Source organism: Balaenoptera ricei, chromosome 6, assembly GCF_028023285.1.
Source record: "Balaenoptera ricei isolate mBalRic1 chromosome 6, mBalRic1.hap2, whole genome shotgun sequence".
Lineage (NCBI taxonomy): Eukaryota > Metazoa > Chordata > Mammalia > Artiodactyla > Balaenopteridae > Balaenoptera > Balaenoptera ricei.
The window spans coordinates 29,404,031-29,427,566 of NC_082644.1; the positions used below are offsets into that span (position 1 = coordinate 29,404,031).

Consider the following 23,536-nt stretch of genomic DNA (forward strand, 5'->3'; position numbering starts at 1 on the left):
AGGAAAGTAGAAAGAGGAAAAGTATTACCCATAATCTCCCAGTCAGTGACAACCCATGTTTTGGTGTATTGTCTTTATGGTTTTCATATGCTTTATTTTACATAATTGAGGTTGTATTGTGCATGTGTGTATGAATGTGTGTACCTGTATTACAAAAGTTTTGTAACCTGTTGTATTCAGTTATAGTACATGCACTTTCTGTTATCACAGACTCGTCATTCACTAAGCGCACTGCTGATGGCAGGGCATTCCATTGACACCCCCGTTTGCCAAGTGGGGACCTGCTGCTATGGCTGACCATCAGTCACCAGACCCACTAGCGTTATTCCCCCTCATTATTTCCCTTTCTCTGATCAGGGTTCCAGATGAAGCAGCCAAGAAGAGGGGTTAGAATGTTGCCAGGGCAGGACATTCCTTCTCATTCTCAAGTTTATCTGTGCATGCCCCAAGACCCTGGGAGGTGGTTCTTAGTTTTCTATCTGTTCTTGGCCATTCTGGGATTCCAGTGTGGAGAGATTTACGGTTCCATACTTAGAAGGCAGGTTTTTGTAGCATATATATATATATAGTCTGTTCTCACCATTTGAAAGAACTTACCAGTTGATTCTGTAGGCGTTTCTGTACTTAAAGGTTGTCAAAACATTAAAGGAAAACATGTTTTTCATGAGCTTAGGATCACAAGTGGAAAATGATATGGTCCGAGATAAGGTCAAAGATTTAGCAAAGACTAAATTCACGTGGAACATTAAACAGTACTCACAAAAGGGCCAAGTTGCAAAAGTCTACTGCAAAATTGGTTGGTTGAATCCCAGGACATCCCCATCCCCCAAACAGATGAGGCTCCGTAAAATGGAACCAGCCAGGTAAATACAGATAAACATGAGCATTAAAGTATTGGCCTGAGTTCTGAAAGAAGGGCATTGTGGAGTTATTTTGTCCTCTTTTCTAGAGTCTTCACGATAATTCCCAAGGCAATGTTGATGGAGTTTCTGGTTTGGGGAAACAGGGACAAAGAAGTCTTTTGTAAATGCTCATCATATTATATACCAAACTTGAAAAACATCTTATGAATACTGTTAAGTAACCTTTACTTTATCAAGTCCGTGCTATGTACTAGACACTGTGCTAAACTGTGCATTGTCTTCCAACAATCCCAGGTGCCATTGTCTACTCTTCGCAATTGAAGAAACTGAAACTTAAGTCACTTGCCCAAGGTCGCACACCTGGTAAGTGGTAGAGTGGCTCTTCAAATTCAGGACTGCCTGCCATCCCTAGAGCTCTTACCTACTAGGTTCTCTTCCTTTCTGAAATGATGATTGAAAAAAAGTCTAATGTTTAGATTCGTCAGAATGGCAGTAGGTAGATGAAAAAGCTGTAAATGTAAGGTGTGTGTTACTGTGAGAAGTCTTTTGTCAAAGACAGAGCAAAGTCATCTTTCAGAAATACACTAGCCCTTCTTTACCTTCCCGACACTGGAGGCAGTTAAGGTTGTCAAAATAAATACACATCTCATGGTGTGGGTTTGTGAGACATTTATACGTGCATTTATAGCCACATCATCCCTAAGGCTACAGAAATGGGTACCTTAAGTACAGAAAGCCATAAAGTAAGAACAATATATCATGCTTTCAGGAGATGGGCCCCAAAAGGTTAGACCAATAGCTGTGTGCTTCCTGCAAGCATAATGCTAATCATTTATAATATCTGACAAACAGAAGGGATACTATTTGTGGTGGTCTATGTATTGATCACTAGATTGTGATGGACCCCAGTTTTAAAAATGAAATATAGGTCAACCAAAGGTTACATATTTTGGAAATCTAATTCGTGTCAGAGGTAGGTTTAAAGCTTATAATTGATTTAGTTAATTACAGGTAAAAGCTTTCCATCTGATGTAAGTAATGGAAATAGCGTTCTGCTTTAAAGAAATCATATTTCATTTTGTTGGTCTAGACTGGATGTACAGTGGTCTTCCAGTAATTCAGTATCCATCGTGAAAGACAGTGGGATTTTTTTATTCAAATGGGTATTGAAAATTAGATAAACTTGAAGGAAATACGACTTTGCTTTTACTACAGCCTGTGATAAGAGAATGAATTAAAAGGACTTGGCCAGTCTTCAAATATATGTATTTGTATTCAGACATAGATACAGCTTGGCGTGGGTGGACTCACATTGAAAACCTGGCAGCATCAGTAGCTGGCAAAAGGATCTTTTTTTTTTTTTTTTTTAATTGAGAAAATGCAGAACACTTTTTTTTGTAAAGGACAAAAAGTCCTCAAAATTATCAAGAGAGAAAATTATACTTTGCTCTGGAACATTTTGGTAAAATGCCATGGAGGTGATTACTTATAATAAGGCAGTGGAAGGTACATGATTAAGCACATATTTATGGTTGTATTTATAGAGCTTCCTCACCTGGTAGAAGAGCTGTGATTCAGAGAGCTTGGTTACAAACCAAATCCCTTTTTTTGTTTCTTGCTGGCGCTCCAGGATGGTTTTCAGAAGCTGTGCATGCTGACTGCATGACCTTGGGCAAGTCACTTCCTCTACTGGTGGTGTCAGCATTTCCGTATCTGTAAAACAGGGCAATAGTTAGAACATCTCGGATTAAATTTTTTTTCTAAGTAATGAAAAATACATATATTTATCATTCAGGAAAATGCTGGAGCATTATATTTGCTGATCATACATAGTTGAATGAAGACACTGCTTTTTTTTTTTTAAAAAGGAAAATACAGAAGAGTATAAAGAAAAATAATATATAAATCATCTATAATTTCAGCATTTTGCTTTTAACATTTTCCTTTCAGATTTTTCTTTTTGGGGGCACATATAAACATTTTTCCGTCTACTAAATGGTGCGTACACTTTGGAATCAGCCTTGTTCGTTAAACCTTTCCCCCACGGCCTTCACTGTTGTCAGAGAACGTGATTTCTGTGGCCTGTTGACATCTCCGAGGCTAAGTCCCAGATCTTTCTCTCTGGTCTTGTATCTCTTCCGCATCAGGCTTCCATTTCTGCCCATCGACAATGAATGTCCCACAGGCGCCTCAAACTTCAAGTGCTCGACCCATCTTTCATCCTCTGTTTCCCCAACTGTTAACAGCTCCACTCTCATCTTGTTCGTGTTGGACATTTTGGTGGTTTCCAGCTTTTGTGGCTTGTGCATAACAATGTTGTGACGTAATTCATCACTCAGATTCCTGATGATTGACGTAGAAATCACCCCTCAGGGTGAAATGCCTGGGCCAGTGAGTGTTAGATCCATCCTAAAGGAGTCTAACATACATCCAAATTGCCTTTCAATTTATGCCCCCCTCACAGCAGTACATCCTAATTCCCATCTCACTGCATCCTAGCTAATTGTGGATATTGACTTTAAAAATCTATGCTAATTTAATAGGAAAAACATAGAATTTCGTAATGTTTTTAAACAAGCATTTCTTTAATTGCTTGTAAGGCTGAGCTTTGAACATTCTTGTGTTAATAACTTCCATGTTCCAGCTGTAAGAGTGTATAATTCTGTCATTTCCTTCAGTGGCTATTTACTGATTACAAAGTTAATCTTTGCACTAATCAGAGGAAGAAAATAAAACCATCTCAAAGATTAATTTGAAATCACTTGACATTAAATAGGGCTTTGGGCCTATTGAAGGTATTGTGTGTTAGGAATCCTTTCACTGAATTTTACAGAATCTGGGACTTGCCTTCTTTCAGTTTTCATACTTGAGTTTTGCAGGCTTTTCACTTCCACTGCTTGTTTTCTCCCTCATTTATCTGGACTGCATGCCTTCAGTGTCTGACAGGGGTAGTCAGGATTCAAGGTTTCCTTGACGTTGCTGTCGGGAAAGAAAAATTTTTCCTCTAACCTCTTATGTTTAGTTTTTGGGGGCCCACAAATTAAACTGACAAAAGACAGATTCACAAGAGAAAAGACAGATTTTTAAAATTCATGTACATTCAGTGCAAGTTCACAGAAAAATGTGCTTCAAGGAGGCAGTTAGAATTTGGGGCTTCTATATCACCTTAACAAGGGAAGGGGAGGGGAAGAAGGGCACTTACGGAAAAGCAAATGACTTTTAGGAAAGACCAGTGGGTTCTTAGGGGAATAGATGGAGATACGATAGTTCATGACGAGGTCTATTTAGGTGCAGTGCAGGCTTCTAGTCTCAGGTGGTAAGAGTCATCTTCCTGGAAAGTAATTTATGACAATTCAGTTCTTTTGAAAAGCTCTGCTTTTAGGCAGGTAAGGGAGTTCAGGAAAAAAAGCCTATTCTCAAATGCCTTCAGCTCAAAATGAGTTTTATGCCGCGGTGGCACATTCTGGACCTTGTCACTGCCGTCTAATATGGAATAACCTTAAGCTAAGGAATTTTCAAGTTGATAGTTATGTTCCATGAATTCAGTCAACAAATAGTTCTTGGGAACCCACTACGAGCCAGGCATTATGGTTGGGGTTATAGAGATGAAAACTGTGGTCTTTGCTCGCAATGGCAGACAGACTGGAGGTATATGGGGTTCTAATTTATCTTGGCTTTAATAATAAATTATATACAGTGGACTTTTGGACTTGTAGACTTAACTTGGACAATTTGTGACTATTTTTGAGTGAACAATTTTTGATCTGGCATTTCCCCTTTTGCTTAGTAACCATTTATAATTGCTGGCATCGCTGGGCTGCATTTCCAATAGGTGAGCCTCAGCAGCTCCCCAGAGCCTTCTCCTCAACACCGTTCTGTGCTTTTTCTCAGATGTCAAGTGACAGTTGAGGGAGGACACTGCAATTTTTCTGTTATGCTTCATTGCATCTAATAGAGGAATTTCATGTTATAGTGATAGTCATGCGTTCCTGAGCCCTGAGGATCTGTTCACACGTAAAAGCTTAAAATAAAACAAACCATAATCTTTTTTTAAAAACAGGAAATTATTGGAGGCATAGATATAGAAATAGGCTATCATTCTGTTTTGTTAAAAGTCCTCGTTAACGCTGATGAGGTAATGGGCTTGGGACAAAACTGAGCATTCAGCTTTCAAGTGTGCTCAGAGTCTACATTCTACAGTAACATTTTCATAGAAGGATTTCAGAAACCACACAGCCAGGGCTAGCAATATTTTTGAGAAACAAAATCTCACATGAATATGCAACTTGCGCAGCTTTCCCACTTTGCTGTTGGAAAAGTGAACCATCTTAATTCTTCCATCTCATAATTTCTGGGAGACATTCATTGGCCTCTCTTCCTTTTTTCCTTAAACATTTAAAGAGTATTTATGTACCAGGCACTGTAACAGGCACAGGGCCTATGGAGATGAAACTACATCAGCTAAATCAGAATCTCTGGGGGGCAGGATAAAAGTTCCCTAGACCATGCCAGTGTGCAGCCAGGGTTAAGAGTCGCTGGACTAGGTAGAGAGGGGACAGGGAGAGAAGAGTATGGGTGACTTGTCTCTCTGAGGTGGAAAGGAACTCAGATCATGCAGGGCTTTATGGGCTGTGTAATAATTGTTTTCTTCATCCTGAGAGCAGAGGGAAGTCAATAACAGATTGGAAGTGGCCCAGACTAACTGGTCTAGTCTAGTCAGAAGATGAGGGTGGCACAGGGCAACGGAGGTGCAGACGCAGGAAGTATGGAGACTCATGGAGTATGTAGGGGAAGGGATAGGTTGCTGATGGATTGGATTTGGGGATGTAAGGAAGGGAACAGGTAGACGTCAAGGGTGCCTCTTGAGTCTGTGGTTTGCACAGTGGGATGGGTGATGGTGTGATTAATATTTCACATTTGGGGAGGCAAGGAGTGTGGAGAGGCACTGTGGAGGACATCTTTACAAAGCTGGATATGCTTCTAGAGTTGGAACGTAAACTGGGATCATGAAGTTTGTTCTCATAAGTCTTAGTGACTATGAGAAATCTGAAAATTCAGCCACGTGTTTTTCTCCCTAAGGCTCAAATGTACTGTTGGATTTCTTTTTGTTTTATTTGGGTCGAGCAGGTCCTCTGATAAATTTTAGTGAAACAAAGTCACTTGTTCTAGGATGAGCTTAGAAATGAAAATTCAGTGACCCCATAAAAGGAAAGAAAATCCTTGGGATGCTTTCAATAATGATTTACAACCTAATACAGTCTTAAATAAAGTCTTGTGTTCTGTCATATTATGACCCCACTGTTGGTTAAGAGTTTATCCCAATTTATGTTCTATCACGTTTTCACCTAAGACAGCACATGCTCTTTTCCCCTCCAGACAAGGTTTTAGACAAATTGGAAGGTTTTCAAGGGAGAACAGCCAAAGTAATTAGGAGCTGAAAGAACTGATTTATGAGCCAAGATTAGAAAAGGCAAACGCATTTTGTTTGGCTAACTGACAAATAAAGGAGAAGTCAATCAGCAATAAATACAAAGGAAACAATTAGGTTTTATATAAAAATATGAAAGAAATTTTCACCCTTTACTGGTTCTCCCTCCCCTAAACTCTCTTCATTCTTCAAATGTTGATCCTGGTGAACATTTTGTGAAGTGAATCTAGAAGCATCTGATGTTGAAAGCAATTCAATGAATACTGAAAATATCCAAGGTGAGCTAGGAATGAGATGTTCTGATGAGTTGGTTTGCTGGATGAAGTTAATTATCCCATGGCTAACAAGTGTGTGGAGGCCAAGAAGCACTGATATGGGCCTTGCCTTGTAACTCTTCTAGGGGCGCATTATTTCAATGGCAGCTGTCGCAGTGATGAACATCACATGAGCTTAATGAAGCTGCGTCTCATTTGTGAATTTACAATTTATAATTTGATGGGACTTGTTTTGTTTTGGTATGGCTTTGGGTTTCCTAAATGCTTGATTCATTTTACCAACCTATGCCTTTCTCCAAGTAATGATTCACTGATGACCTGGGGCAACAGGCTGGAAGTCAGATCACACTAAATGGAAGATGGGATAAGGGGGAATGGCCTGCATTAGGGTTGAGGCCCAGAGTAGGCTGAATGTAAGACCTCCTGCTCAAAGCTGTATCCTCCATGTTCCCAATGAGGATTTACCAGCTGTGAGACCCTGGAGAGTCATTTGACCTCTCTGAGCCTCATTATCGTCAACTGTAGAATAAGAAAAGCAATTTCTACCTCTCAGGACTATAGCAAGGCTTCGTTCAATGAGCTAACGTGTGTAAGATGCTTAACCCAGGACTGGGCATTTGAACAAGCTCTTCTTTCAAGAGGCAGATACTTCCCGGGAGGGGCAGGTCTCCTTCACAGCTCCTGGTGTCCCCTCTAATTGGGATTATAGAACTGCAGCTCTGGCACGTGGCTCCCTGGATCCAGTGGAAAGAAGGCAACGTTTCAGATCTTGAAATAATAGGGATTTGAGATAACTTTGGGCAGCCAAGGGACCCTGGATAACCAGAGAGAACCGAAGAGGCAGGAGGAAGAAAGAGGTTCCAAGGAGGCTGGGGCGCTGACTGTCCGGCCACTGTTTGCCAGGTCCCAGGGTAGCAGCCAGGATCCCTGCGGCAGGTGGATGGATAAAGCCCCAGGGGTTTGGAAAAAGACAGGTTCCGTTTTCAATCCATTGCCTAGGATTGGCCCAGGCTATCCTGTCCCAGGCACTATAGTTTTTCTAGATCTGTTCCCATTTTGAGGGTGAGGAGAAGGAGGAAATTAGGGAGGAGAAACAGAACAAGAAGAAACCAAAGAAGACAAGTGGCTGCTCCTTTACTGTTCATTAGGGAGATAGAGCATTTGTGATAAATCCTTATTTATGGGCTTTTAAATGATAGCCCCAGGAATTTCAATTTGCTGTAGTTTAAAAAGAAAAAAAAAGTGGCCATTTGACCATCACATCTTCAGTCTCATAAGAGGCCCATCGAAGTTGAACTACTTAATTTATATGGCATATGCATGCATACCTGGATTTGTATCACATATATGTAAAATCTTTATTTTTTCTTCTTTTGAAAGTTAGGCTTTGTTATAGAAAATGTAGCAACTACTGAAAATAAAATTTAACTAGAGGAAAATTAAAAGGATCTGTAGTCACTCCACCCAGAAACAGCCACTGGCTGAGACCTGTTTTGTTTTCTTGCTAAGGGTTGGTATGTTCTGGAGCATGTTGCCATGGCGTCTCTCTCTCTCTGGTTATTTCCCCTGACCTTGGGACCCCTCTGGCCTCCTCTGCAAGGTGACTGCCACATCTTTCTCCTGCGTTTGAGTGCTCTTCTGCATCGGGGCTGCGTTTCTCTGTCTGCAAACACACAGAGTGGACATGTGCCTGAGCACCTCATGCTCAGGGTGCTCTCCGCAGAATTCATGCTCCCTCCAAAGACCAGATCGGCTGCCCTCCTCTGTCCCCTCATCTGCCACCTCTCAGTCACTCCAGCCAAAATCAGCTCCTGGACTCCCGTCACCCCCGCAGACAGCCGGCCACTGCCTTGCCTTCTGGGAACCATTGCTTCACACATCCCAGTCATCTTTTTGTAAAGTACAGTTGGTTTACAGTAGTATGTTGGTTTCAGGTGTACAGCATAGTGAGTCAGTGTTTTTGCAGATTATACGCCATTATAGGCTATTACAAGATAATGGGTATAATTCCCTGTCCTGTACAGTATATCCTTGTTGCTTTATCTGTTCTATACATAGTTGTTTGTATCTCTTAATCCCATACTTCTTATTTGTCCCTCCCCATCTTCCTTCTCTCCTTTGATAACCACAAGTTTGTGTTCTCTATCTGTGAGTCTGTTTCTCTTTTGCATGTACATTCTGCCCTTTACCACTTTTCTGCTGATGCTTCCTCACGGACCCTTTTCTCAGAGTTTCTCCCCTGCTGTCAACTGTTACTGAAAGCACTGGCTCTGGAGCCCAATGACCTGCGTCCAATCTTGCCTTTGTTACTCTCTAGCTGTGAGATGTGGGGAGTTATTTCATGGTGCTGTTCTCAGTTTCCTCAACCCTGAAAAGGGGTTAACAATATGACCTGCTGCAGAGCTGATGAGATGGTTAAAACACTTAGGACATCAGAATAGTTCCTGGCACATAATAAGCACTCACTACAAGTTAGATACTATTATCCTTATCGGCAACTGCACATTTATGTCCTAATGCTAATTCAAATCCCAGCTTCCTCTGATCTGTTTCCTTCCTCTGAATTCCCAGGAGTCTTGTCCTCTTCTAGGGAGCTTAGCAATTTTAACTTCCCTTTAGCAATTCCTATACCACATTTACTATGGAAGTGTACTTGCTACCTATTATTACCATCTGATTATTTTATTATAATTGTTTGTGCATGTTTCTGTCTCCCCCTCTAGACGGTCTGATTATTTGTGTGTGTCTGATTATTAGTGTGTCACATGGTGGAGTGACCAGGTGAACCACTGGGGTGTCCAGTTTCTTCCGTTTAGTCCCTTAGTCCTTGCTCTGTACAAGATCAAGAAATGGGCAGATCAAGAAATGGACAGTGTCAAAACACAAGAAACTGGTGATGTTGGTTGCTTCCTGGAAGTCAGAATTGGAGGGAAGACTTTTCATTGCATTGTGTGTAACAGCCCACTCACTCCCTGTAATGGCTTACTTGGGTAGACATTTTTTTGGTAATAATTTTATTAAGATGTAATTGATCTACAATACCAGTTAGCCATTTAGAGTGTACAGTTTAATGTTCTTTAGTATATTCACAGAGCTGTGCAACCATCACCACAATCAATTTTAGAACATTTTTATCTCCCCAGAAAGAAGCCCATACCCTTTAGCTATCACCCCAACTTTCCCCAACCCCCCTGGCTCCAGGCAACCACTATTCTACTTACTGTCTATGGATTTATCTTTTCTGGACATTTCATATAAATGGAATCATATGATATGTGATCTTTTGTGACTGGATTCTTTCACTTAGCATCATATTTTCAAGGTTCATTCAAGTTGTAGCAAGTGAATCAGAACCTCATTCCTTTTTATGGCCAAATAATATTCCATTGTATGAATATACCACATTTTGTTTATCCATTCATCAGTAGATGGGCATTTGGGTTGTTTCCACTTTTTGATTATTATGGATAATGCTGCTCTGAATATTTGTGTACAGGTTTTTGTGTGGACATGTTTTCATTTCTTTTGGGTATATACTTAGGAGTGGAATTGATGGGTCATATGGTAACTCTATGAGGAACTGCCAAACTCTTTTCCAAAGTGGCTGCATCATTTTATTTATATTTCTACCAGCATTGTATCTAGTTTCCCCACATCCTGCATGTGATAGACATTTAATATGGAAAGAATTGCTCTTTAAGCTTGATTTTCTAGTTCAGTAGACACTAAAAAAGTACTTTCTTCCAACACTTTAATTAACAGCACTTTCTATTAGAAAAATGCCCTTCAGCCTCAAGGGATATCTGTCAGAAGACATTTTAGAAGGAAGAAGGTGAGAAGGTTAATCTGCATTCGAATAAAAATATAGAGCCTAAGGAATTTTTTCTGGTATTGTCATTATACCAATAGGGATTTCTTAAGAAATGCAAATATGCATTGTTTTGCCATGCATAAGGCAATTGTTATCGAAAGATAAAGTACAGGATCCTGTATAAATAGTGAGATTTCTGAGAGCAAAAAGAGTTGGAGTGGGACCAAGTGACTTAAGGACAAATAAAAATCCATTGAAGTAAGCAAGAACAAGGAGATAGACTAGAGCTCATGTAGCAGCTGGGACCTTGGGAGCACTCGGCATGTCTGGGGGCCTGTGAGTGGGGGGGAAGGTGACAGGGGTGCAGACCTGGGAGGGAAGCTGGTGGCACTCCCTTCTTTGTTGTAACATGACCATGTTTCTGGTGGTGAGATGAGTCAATGTATGAAAAGTGGGGAAATGCCTGCTTCTAAAGCAGTGGTGCAAAGGCTCATCACTCATTGTGGGCTGAAGCTTATGAAGCACTTACCGTGAGTCAAACACGGTATTAAGCACTTTATATACGTCACCCCAGTTTAATCCTCCCAACAACCCTATGGTTCAGGTACAATTATTGTCCTCACTTTACAGGTTAGGAATCAAAGGCACACAGAGGTTAAGAAATTGCTGTCTACACTCCCATGTTCATTGCAGGATTATTCACAATAGTCAAGATATAAATAAATTAACGTGTCCATCTGTGAATGAGTGGATAAAGGAAATATGGTGTATGTGTACAATGGAATATTATCCAGAAAGAGGGAAATCCTGCCATTTGTGACAAAGTGGATGGACCTTGAGGACATTGTGCTAAGTGAAATAAGGCAGACAGAGAAACACAAATATTACATGATCTCACTTATATGTGAAATCTAAAAAAACCAAACTCAGAGAAACCAAGAGTAGAATGGTGGTTGCCAGGGGCTGGGGACGGGGCGCATGGGGGGAATGGGGAGCTGTTGATCAAAGGACACAGACTTCCAGTTATAAGGTGAATAAGTTCTGGGGATCAAATGTGCAGAATGTACAGAACAATACTGTACAAGGAAAGAAGGAAGGAACGAATTAAGGAAGGAAGGGAAGGAGGAAGGACGGAAGGAAGGAAGGAAGGAAGGAGGGAAGGAAGTGGTTAAGGAATTGCTCAGAGTACCATAGCTGATAAGTGCTGAATCTGAGCTGTGCCCTGGAACCAATAAGCCTCTTTGGTCGGTGCCCTTAACCAGTGCACTAGTATATCCCTGCCTATGTTTTTTTTTTTCACCTACATTGTCTGAACACAGCAGTTAAAACCACATTTAACCATCTTTTAATCTTAGTTTAAATAAAATCAAAGCCAGTAATTAGTCAAAGACGTGATTTAATAACTTAATAGTTTTTAATCCAGTTGTAATGTAACATAGTGTAACATGCCAGGGAAAATAGAAGCTTCGAGGCAGATCGCGCAGGGCCTTGTAGATCATGTTAAAAAGATTAAACGCTATTCCAGAGGCAGTGAGAAGCATTCAGTTTTAAGCCTTGGAGTCTAGGGGCCCCATCTGTGCTTTGGAATTTCCCCCTAATTGCAAAAAGGGGTTTGCATTGGAGGAAGTAAGAGCAAAATTGGGGACATAAAGATCAAGCTGAGGGGTGACACTAAGACCAGAGCATTGGAGATGGATTAGAGGGGACAGCTGAGAAGGAGTCACCAGTTGGTTGTGGGGAATGAAGGCGAGGTGGGAATCACGTGAGTCTCCCAGGATTCTGTGTGGAATACAGTGTAGTTAGAGATACAGTTCACCAAGATTGATTCTAATGAAATGGATTGTACAATGATGTTTTCTTGAGAAGAAAAATGTTTGAATCTTCTCTGTTTTTCCATTTTGGTTTTTCTTTACAGCCTTCACTATTTTCTTTGGTCAAAGCCATTTTCATTTCATCAGACGTGTCATTCTTTTTGCAGAAGCAATTCCAGCTCTTTTAATACTTCAAACTTTAATTTATGGGACATCTATTCATGTCTCTCTAGATCTTTTCAACAGGCAGCATCTTTGTGCAATTTCCTGGACCCATCAAGTTTGCCCGAGTGCTTGCAAATGCATGTTGTTCAAGGAGATAAATGACTCAACTAGCAAACTGTTGGCTAACTTGTTGAAACTCTCTTGTGATTCCAGGCTGCCCTGGCAGGAGGCACCACCATGATCCTTGATTTCGCCATTCCTCACAAAGGCCACTCCCTCATCGAGGCCTTCGAGACCTGGCGAAGCTGGGCTGATCCCAAAGTCTGCTGTGACTACAGCCTTCATGTGGCGGTGACATGGTGGAGTGAGCAGGTGAACCACTGGGGGGTCCAGTTTCTTCCATTTAGCCCTTTAGTCCTTGCTCTGTGCAAAGATCAAGGAACAGGCAATGTCAAAACATAAGAAGCTGGTGATGTTGGTTGCTTCCTGGAGGTCAGAATTGGAGGGAAGACTTTTCATTGCATACTCTTTTGTACTGTTTGAATTTTGAATCATGTGAGGTATTATCAATTTAGAAAAGTAAAAAAAATTTTAAAGCATATGAGGGTGGTAGGATAAATCCCTTATACTCATTCACAAAAGACTTGCCTAATATTTAATTCATGAATTGTAAATACTTTAAATGTAATTTTTAAAAGTACAGGACTTCTCAACTTCAACAATACAGGACACTTTTAAGCAGTCTTTTCCCACAGATCAGAACTTTAGTTAGAAATGTTTTTAATATCTGGGAAAAAACCAAGGAAGCGACAGACTGGGAATGTGTTCAAGGCCTTCTCCCAGCTGTGCACTAACCTGGTGCTCTGCGAACATCAACACCTGGTCAAAGCATTTCAAAACAGAGCTTACACAACCTTCCGTATCTGCTAATTATTTAGGTCATGGCAGAAATGATAACATGATTCAGACAGAAAAGACAGTTTTGAGAGATGTTAAAATATGTGTATTTTTTTTCCCGTGAAAACATGTATGTGTACTTTGGAAGAAACTTTTACTTGTGGTTTAAATCAATAACATGTTTTTCCACATTGAACTTAATTCAGAACTCGTTTTGCCAGAAAGGGCTCACGGGATGACTTTATTTGAAGTTACCATGTAACTTATGTCCCTCCTTCCTCCCAAAATTTGCACTGTAGACACCAAGTTAATATAAAACAAGTAATCAGTCTTTAACAGATAGTTCAGCAAACATACTAGCAAGGTTTATAGTCCAGAGAAAAAGTTAATTTTTCCCCAGAAACGCCATTCTAACTGAGGCATCTTATCTCTTTCGTGTCTTCCTACCTTCCTTCTTCCCTCCCTCCCTCCCTCCCATCCTTCCTCTCTATCTCCCTTCCTTCTTTCCCTTCTTGCTTCCTCCTTTCCTCCCTCTCTTGTTTTATAAGATAGAGCAAAGGTGAAGATGTTTGCCCTTACCAGTGTTTCTCACACTTTAATATGCAAATGATTACCTGGTGAATATTGTTAAAGCACAGATTATGTTCAGTAAGTGTATTAGTTTGCTAGGGCCGCTGTAACAAAGAACTACAAATTGGGTTGCTGAAACAACAGAAGTGTACTGTCTCACAGTTCCGGAGGTTAAAAGTCTGAGATCAAGGTGTTGGCCGTGTTGGTTCCTTCTGAGGGCTGTGAGGAAGAATCTCTTTCATGCCTCTCACCAGCTTCTGGTGGTTTCCTGACAATCTCTGGTATTCTTTGATTTGTAGGAGCATCACCTGAATTTCTGCCATCATCTTTACATGATGTTGTGTGTGTGTGTGTGTGTGTGTGTGTGTGTGTCTCTAAATTTCCCCTTTTAATAAAGACACCAATCTTATTGGATTGTGGTCCACCCTGCTGACCTCATCTTTTTTTTTTTTTAAAGGTTTTTTTTCTTTTAATTTATTTATTTTTGGGTGTGTTGGGTCTCCGTTTCTGTGCGAGGACTTTCTCTAGTTGCGGCGAGTGGGGGCCACTCTTCATCGCGGTGCGCGGGCCTCTCACTGTCGCGGCCTCTCTTGTTGCGGGGCACAGGCTCCAGACGCACAGGCTCAGTAATTGTGGCTCACGGGCCTAGTTGCTCCGTGGCATGTGGGATCTTCCCAGACCAGGGCACGAACCCGTGTCCCCTGCATTGGCAGGCAGATTCTCAACCACTGTGCCACCAGAGAAGCCCTGACCTCATCTTAATTAATTACATCTGCAATGCCCCTATTTCCAAATGTTGACCTGAAACAGATAGACTGCTGGGTATTTCTCCAGCAAAGATGGGTTTATTTGGGATCAGCAGAGAATTACAGTTCAGGGTCTGCAAGCTTGGCCAGCCACGTGCAAGTCCCCGCAGGGCAAGCGAAGGAGCAGGCTTTCATAGAGGGGGAAAGGAAGCTGGGAGGGCTGTAGTAAACAAAGAGCCCGTGACTTTTCATTGGCTGAGCCCTTGCCAAGAAAGGAGTCTTTTTTTTTTTTTTTTCCCTGTGTTGATATGCAGGTGTGAGAGCTCCCCCTTCTGGTCTCCCGACATCCGCTTAATTGAGGTTTCTATTAATTTTTTACACAAGTGAGGTCACATTTGGTACTGGGGGTTAGGACTTCAACATATGAATCTGGGGGGACACAGTCAACCCATAGCTGTAGGTCTGGGGCAGGGCCTGAGATTGTGCATTTCTAACAAGCTCCCAGGTGGTGCTGATGGTGCGAGAGCAATACAGTATAGTGAGACTTACCCATGGGTATGGATGTGGATGACAGGGATGTTTAACGAGGTCACCTTCAGAAAGGCTCTTCTACTCAGGGAGTAATAGGTATTTCATCTGAGCAATGCAGATCATAATTCCCTTTGGGAACCCCATCGTGTGAATATTACAACAATGTTTAAAGCATGTTTTTTCTGACTATAAAAAATAATAGACTCATGGTAGAAAATATGAACTTGAAGCTTAAATGAGGCACACTATCCCAAGTCCTACCTTTGCTGTTGTCACTTAATGTACCTTGGAACCCATTCCATCATTTCAGTGATGACCACTCTCAACATTTTGGTGTTTGCCGTTCCTTTTCATGCATTTATTCATCCAACAAAAAGCTATTGAGTGGCCACTATGGACCAGGCACTATTCTAGGATATAGCAAGGGACAAACTGTACAAAGGCCCTGCTCTTATGGGGTGGAAATTCTAGAGGAGGAGGCAGGCCATCAACAAGTAACTATATTATATGCCAGGTGATAAAGCGCCATGGAGGAAAGTAAGGAAAATTAGTAAAGGAATAAATAGTGATGGAAGTGAGTAACTTAATATGTGATATTGTCATTTTTAAAACTTTACTGATTCAGTAGGGAAAAGTTGCGTTGTTTTAAAAAATAAATTTATTTATTTATTTATTTATGGCTGCGTCGGGTCTTCGTTGCTGCACGCGGGCTTTCTCTCCTTCTGGCGAGCAGGGGCTACTCTTCATTGCTGTCTGTGGGCTTCTCATTGCAGTGGCTTCTCCTGTTGTGGAGCACGGACTCTAGGCACGCGGGCTTCGGTAGTTGTGGCACGCAGGCTCAGTAGTTGTGGCTCACGAGCTCTAGAGCACAGGCTCAGCAGTTGTGGTGCACCTGCTTAGTTGCTCCGCGGCACGTGGGATCTTCCCGGATCGAACCCATGTCCCCTGCATTGGCAGGCGGATTCCTAACCACTGTGCCACCAGGGAAGTCCCTATTTTGTACTTTTTAATCAGTAGGAAGGTTAACATTTTTTCCATGTTTATTAGTCATTTGTATATACTGTTTGAACTGTAACATTTTTTACCTAGAATGTTAGGGTTTTTCTTATCAAGTAGAAACAGCAATAACTCTTTTTAAATTTTTTATTAACTAAAAGCTATAATCCTATGTCTGTTATACATTTTTATGTTTTGTTGTATATTTTTGTTTTATATTTTATGTTATATATATATATTTATTTGTATGTGTGTGGGGGTTTTTTTTTTAACATGTAGAAATTCAAGCAATTTTATTTGATCAAGTCTTCTGACTTTTCCTTTGAAGTTTTTAGTCTTTGATGAGACTAGAATTGGACCTGCAAGGGCAATTACTAAGCTAGTTTTGATCTGAACTTGTCCCTTACCGTTGGTGTGATGTTACGATTTATAATAAGAAATGCATGTCTAGTCTTCGTTCCCATTTCCTGCACAGAGCTCCTAAAACCCCTGGAATTTCCTAAGTGATGAGAGCAACAAAGGTGTCTTTTATTATGTTAAAGAGGTGATTTTTAGACCGCACCTAAAGATGGGGGCTGATTGACCCAGGAGCCAACTGTATTATTAGAGGGTTGAAAATTTCAGTCCCACCCAGCTGACCTCCGGGGAGGGCAGAGGGGCTGGAGTCTGGATCAGTTGCCAATGGCCAATGCTTTAATCAATCATGCCTGTGTAATTGAGCCTCCGCAACAACCTAAAAGGATAGGATTTGGAGAGCTTCCAGGATGGTGACCAAATGGAGATTTGGGGAGAGTGGCGCTCTCAGAGAGGGCATTCAAGCCCCGTGCCCTTTCGCCATTCCTTGCCCTGTGACGTACCTCTTCCATCCAGATGTTCATCTATATCCTTTATCGTTTCCTTGTATCATAAACTGGTGATCCAGTAAGTAAAATGTTTCTCTGAGTTCTGTGAACCGCTTTAGCAAATTAATCGAACCCATGGAGGGGGTTGTGGGAAGCTCTGACTTATAGCCAGTTGGTCAGAAGTGCAGGTAACAACCTGGACACCCCATAGCACTGAACGCTTAACTTGTGGAATCCAGTGCAGTCTACCTGGTGCAGGTAGATAGTGTGAAAATTGAGTTTAATTGTAGGATACCCCCCTGCTGGTGTCTGGAGAGCTGCTTGGTGAGGGTGGGGAACCTCCCCACCTCCACACATTGGAATCGGTGATCAGAACCTTTTAGTTGGCAACCCAGAAGGCTCCTGAGGCTTCTGACAGGTCCAGAGTCGCTCAACTCCCAGGAGCTGCCAGTGGCTCAGTCTGCATCTTCCACTACCTTCATCTCTGAACTCATCCTGTAGGTTTCAGATTTGACCCCAAACCCTTACTTTGCATTAGCTCTGATTCCTTCTAGAGACACAATTGCTTCTGTTGCTGCCAGTGGCTTTGTTTTCATGTTCTAGAATAATTTCTTCTCTTCAGGAGATAGATGCTGAGAATTTCATAAAGTATAACAATGAAGTATTTGGGGGAAATACTATTAACTCTTTCATGATTTAAAAGTATCGTAGGGACTTCCCTGGTGGTCCAGTGGCTAAGACTCTGCACTCCCAATGCAGGGGGCCTGGGTTCGATCCCTGGTCAGGGAACTAGATCCCACATGCCGCAACTAAAGATCCCGCCTGCCGCAACTAAGACCCAGCGCAGCCAAAATAAATAAATAATTTTAAAAAATAAAAAATTAAAAGTATCGTAGCAACAGCAATTCATCACATGAAATGAGGTCTAACCTAGGGGAAAGATCAAGACCTTAATTACATTTTTCTGGAGTTCAACTGATGTCCTTATTTTACTTCATTTTCTTCTGAATGCAAGATTTTGGAGAATGCTGATATTATCTTTAAATTAAAGAGTGACATTTTATTGTGGTTTTTGTGCCCTTTTAGGTTAAAGAAGAAATGAAAATCCTTACCCAAGATAAAGGTGTGAACTCCTTCAAGATGTTTATGGCCTATAAAGATCTGTACATGCTGAGAGATGGGGAGCTGTACAAGGTCTTCTCTCGGTGCAAGGAAATTGGAGCAGTTGCTCAAGTTCATGCAGAAAATGGAGACCTAATTGCAGAGGTAAGTAACTGCCTTCCAGAACTTCCACAGAAATGAAAATGGCCATAACTTAAGGTGAGGATGACTGGCCCCATGTAGGTAAATTCTTTTAATGGATTGGAAGAAAGGAAATTCAGAAACTAATTTTATGTGGCTTGGAAACACGTGACTTGAATTACTTGCTGCCTGGCTCTGAGTTTTTTGCAGGTGGTATATGTATTGGAATGAGGAGTTCCCTTTTTCAAATCAGTTATTAGATCTCAGACAAGGTTTATTCTAAAAACACAAATATTTTTCTTTGTGTCCCTAGCATTTTTTTTTTTTTAGGTAGCTCAAGCTGCTGGTTCAGAATGCCAAAGTGTGGACATCGGTGAAATCTGATGACTAAAGCAGTGCATTAGGTAGCTGTTTAAAGCCCCATTCTTTTCAGAAACTGGGTATTAAAATGTGCTGTGGAGGAATCTAGATGATATTTCTCATGTTAGTTCCATTATTAATGCCCGAAGGGTACACCATCTGCAAGATTTAAAGAGCTGTCTCTTACCCTTTATGTTAGCTGATCTTTCTCTCTCCCTGGGCTCACTTCCCATTAAAGTCAGTGAGATGGAGGCCCCATGGCCAGGATGGGGGGGGGTGTGGTGGGCAGGGGGGCTGATAAGAGGAAAGCATGAGCTGTAAGCTCAAACACACCAGGTTTAAACTGGACTCCTCCGCGTCCTAGCTGTGTGACACCAGGCGAGTCATTTTGACACTCTGAGTCTTGACTTCCTGCCTTTTTTGTAAGGAAGGAATAACACTTTTGGAGAGAGGAAATACTGGTCTAATATCACTCCGTGGATTGGGGGAGGAGGCAGTGAAGAGAATGAATCAGTAAAACGTAGAACTAATTACATAATAGCATGAGTCGCTTCATCAAGGATATAATATGGGGGACTAGAATACTTTGTTTTATTATATTTTGTTCTGAACCAATAAAAAGTCTTAAATATGGACACTACTTTTCAAAGACGGTAATTAGAACAGACCTCATTATCTTTGTCACCTTTTCAATCAAAATAATTTGATTGTGAAATATGTATATGAAAAATTAACACATGCTTTGAGAGTAGTAGATTATTTTTACCCAAAACACACACTGTCTACGCCACAGTCACACACACCTATACCTATTAGATCTAAAATAAAAGCCTGGCAGTGCATTCATTTCACAACAAAATTATGGGAGTTGTCGTTAGTAAACCTTTCTCACCGGTGTGCATGTTCCTGCTGCCTTTTTTAGGGAGCGAAGAAGATGTTGGCTTTGGGGATAACGGGTCCCGAGGGCCATGAGCTGAGCCGCCCAGAAGCGGTGGAGGCAGAGGCCACGCTGAGAGCCGTCAACCATAGCCGGCGCCGTGAACTGCCCTCTGTGCGTCGTGCACGTGATGAGCAAGTCCGCAGCAAGGGTGATAGCAGATGCCAGGAGGGATGGTAATTCCTGAACTGTAGCCTCGCTTACAACTAGTACTGTTAGCTGAAGAGTAAGGTAAAATAACGCCAACCCCTGCTTTTGCTTATCAGAAAGTTGCCCATGAATTTCCACAACTTTTCTTTCTTTTTTATTTTGAATCTTTGAATTTTATTTTTTTATACAGCAGGTTCCTATTGGTTATCTATTTTATACATATTGGTGTATATATGTCAATCCCAATCCCAACGATTCTTCCTCCCTTTTTATTAGCATCCTTTCTGTGTTCTCGCAGTCTTACACGTCTGTCTGTTTCTGCCCTCTTCAGGCGCAAGCCCCGCCCTTCACACCACTAACTGCCAACTCTCCAGTGAACTTTACAGAAGCTTCCCTGGCTCTTAGGCACCTCCGCTAGCCCTTCCAGTACCTGAATCAGGGTCAGGCAGGGCACACAATGGGTGCTCCACAAATTTCTTTTGAATCGAATTGATTCGTCTCACAGCAACTTGGTTGTTGGCGCGATTGAAGCAATTATCCAAATAGTGTTTTTATGACAATTATTTTAAGATTTTTAAAGCAAAGTTATGTTTACTCCAGCTTGCTTAATTGCCTCACTTCTATAGTGTAATTTTATATGTAAACAGTCATCTTAAAAGAAAGAGAAAATCTCCTATTTTTGATAAGAATTGAACCATGGAAATAATTTTATTCATTGGCCAGTACTGGGAAAGGAAGAATGAAAAACAAATAAGGTGTGTTTTATTCAGTACTTTAGACCCTTCTGGGATGTGGTACTGGTTTCTATCTCTCACTTTTAGGAACCTGGATAATCAGAAATCGTTGTGTAAATCATCCTGGCTATTTGTTTTTTTAAACTGAAACTGGCTGCATTTTTATAACATGGATCTTAAAAACTATGAAAATAGATTTGGCATGTCTATAATTGACACTAAAATAAATTTTTTCAAAATTGCTTCTTGTTGCTTGAGTTTCAATAAGGATTTTGTGCAAGCTAAATGCATTTTTAAATGTAATAATATATCAGTATCGTGTACTAAGAGTCACCTCAGTTTCACACAGGAGTTAATAAGGTCTTACTACCAGCCATTTCTGGTTGCTTTTTTTCCCCACATATAGTATAATTTCAGTATAAAAGAGCACACCACTTCAAAAAGAATCTGTACTTCAATTTTAAGTTATAGCTTTAGGTTTTGCCACCAGATGGCGCCGTTGCTAGCTCTATGAAATTGGTTTTCTCTATTTGCTTTGCAAGTGGTGTACCGTGTGTCCCATAGCCCGTCAGTTAGGTCCGTAATGTCAGAATATGGTTTAACAAACAGCAAAGTCAGCAGAAATGGTCAATCTTAACCCACCAGCAATCTGTGATTTTGCCAGTTCTGTCAGGAAACAGTTTCTCGATTAGAGTATTTATTTTGCATTGGGATAGAATTCCATTAGCAGCGGAGTAAGTCTAGGGAAGGTTTTGGAATGTAAATCGTAGGCAGAAAACTATTAAAATTAAATATGAATATTTTAATTTTATTTTAAATTATTTTTAAATATAATTTTATATTTTGAATATGTAAAACGTGTACCTGGCCCAAAAGTCAAAGTGATATATTAAAAGATATATTCTCAGAGATATCTTGCTTCCTTCCCTAGCTTCTTCATCACATACCCCATAAGTAATTATTTTTATTAATTTATTTCTGGCCTACCCTGTAGTGTTTCTCTTTATGAAAAAGGAACATATCTATATTTTTATTTCTCTTTCTTTCCTACTTGAAAGGTAAAATCCATAGTGTTCTGTATCTTGTTTTTTCCTACTTGAAAATATGTCCCAAAGGTCAGCTCATATTAGGTATAGACAGCTTCCTCATTCTTGCTTACAGGTGCAGAGCATGCCACTGTATTTGTTCAACTAGTCTCTAATTATGGATATTTGGGTCGTTTCCAACCTTTAGCTGTTACAGATAAAACCACAGTGATGTCCTATGCCTATGCTATTTCATATTTGTGGAAGGTGTATTAGTCTCCTATTACTGCTGTAACAAATTACAGCAAACCTAATGGCTTAAAACAACACAAATTTATTATCTTATAGCTCTGGAGGTCGGAAGTCTGCAATCGGTCACACTGGGCTGGAACCAAGGTGTTAGCAGGGCTGTGTTCCTTCTGGAGGCTCTAGGGGGTATGCCCTTCCTTGGCTTCTCTAGCTTCTAGAGACCACCTACATTCCTTTGTTCCTGTCTCCCTTCCTCCATCTTCACAGCCAGCAATGGTGGATGGAGAACATTGCATTATTCTGATCTCTCTCTTCTACTTTAAGGGTCCTTGGATGACATTGAACCCACCTAATTAATTCAGGATAATCTCCCTATCTCAAGATCCTTAATTTACTCACATCGGTGAAGTCCCTTCTGCCAAGTAGGGTTAACATATTCACAGGCTATGGGGATTAGGACATGGACATCTTTGGGGCACCATTATTCTGTCTCCCACAAAAGGGTAGCCTCAGGGTAGAGTCCTAGAAATGAGAACCTGGAAATGGTTCAAAGGGCAAGTGCATATCTACTTTTTGGACGTTGCTAAATCCCTTTGCAAAGGGGTTGTAAACATGAAATACTTAAAATGTCAGCCCAAATGATTTACCGTAATAACACTTGTGAAAATACTCTAACGCGCAATTTTCAGAGGCAGCAGAGGTCCAGAATAAATTAGCACGAGAGATTGTTCCATCGCTGGCATGTGACCTCTCACCAGGTGGTCAAGCAGTGTCAATCCATTCACATGGTGACTGCATCAGCCAATCCAAGGGCAGATCCATGGGGAGTACAGAGTGACAAGAGCTGGTGGACACACTGACCTTTTATAGAAGATTCCTCTACTCTGTATGCATGTATTATCTAACGTAATTTCTGAACATAAAAGAGCAAGATACATCTATTCATTGTTATCTTGTTTAAAGAAGAAAAAATTCAGCCTTATAGATTTGTAATATGAACATCTGTAGATACCTTTGCCAGCCCATTCCATCATCTAGGGCCTTGCCACTCAGAGTGTGGTCCCTGGAACACAGTGCTGACATCCCGTGAGAGCTCGTTAGCGATGCAGGTCCTTGGACCTCATCGCAGATGCACTGAATCAGAATGTGCCCTTATAACCAGAACCCCAGGTGATTCCTGTGCGTATTGAATTTGAGACTCACTGCCCCAGGAGGCACAAAAGATACCCGATTAGTAACTGTCTCTATTGTAGTTGCCTAGCAATACAATGCTCTTATTACCTTGGATTTTATTGTTGAATTGCCAACTATATGCCCCAAAGATAGCGACCTGAGGGTTAATGATTATAACAGCTAACTTTATTGAGTGCTTAATATGTGCTTGGCACATATTTTAATATATCCTTTATCTCATTTCAAGTTTTATTATATATTATCTCATCAATGCATTGTAATATACAATATTTTTTTAAATTGTCATAACAATGCTTCAAGCTAAATTTTTTCACTGTTTTGTGACTAATGAAATTGAGGCTTGGAAAAGTTTGGTAAATTAAGCCCATGATCACTTTACTAGTACGTGCTAAACCTGAAATTCAAGTCTATCCAACTCCAAAGCCCACATTTTTTATTATCCTCTACCCTGTTCCAGAAGAAATCAGTTTACAGAGTTGGGAAATGCAGATACCAGGTTTATATTTAATTGGTTTTGTTTATTGGCCTTACATTTTTAACAAATTTATTTAAAATATTGCCATCATTTTGTTATTTTTTTATCATTGTTAAAAGGAGAAAACATTCCAGAAATGGAAATGATCAAGAATCTATTAAGTAAAGAGTAAACATCTTCTATCTCTCTCAGCTCAGTCCTTGGAACTAGCAATTTTTAACCATGTCTGTTTTTT

At 40.7% G+C, this 23,536-nt stretch overlaps 1 protein-coding gene across 1 annotated transcript in view; it reads left to right on the plus strand.

The window, feature by feature from the left end:
* LOC132366928 (dihydropyrimidinase-like) overlaps positions 1-23,536 on the plus strand; it is a 78,296-nt gene that overhangs the window by 2,001 nt on the left and 52,759 nt on the right. The window contains 4 exon segments of the mRNA XM_059924379.1: positions 12,567-12,725; positions 18,022-18,201; positions 19,460-19,558; positions 19,560-19,650. Coding sequence (XP_059780362.1) covers positions 12,567-12,725; positions 18,022-18,201; positions 19,460-19,558; positions 19,560-19,650 — 529 coding nt within the window.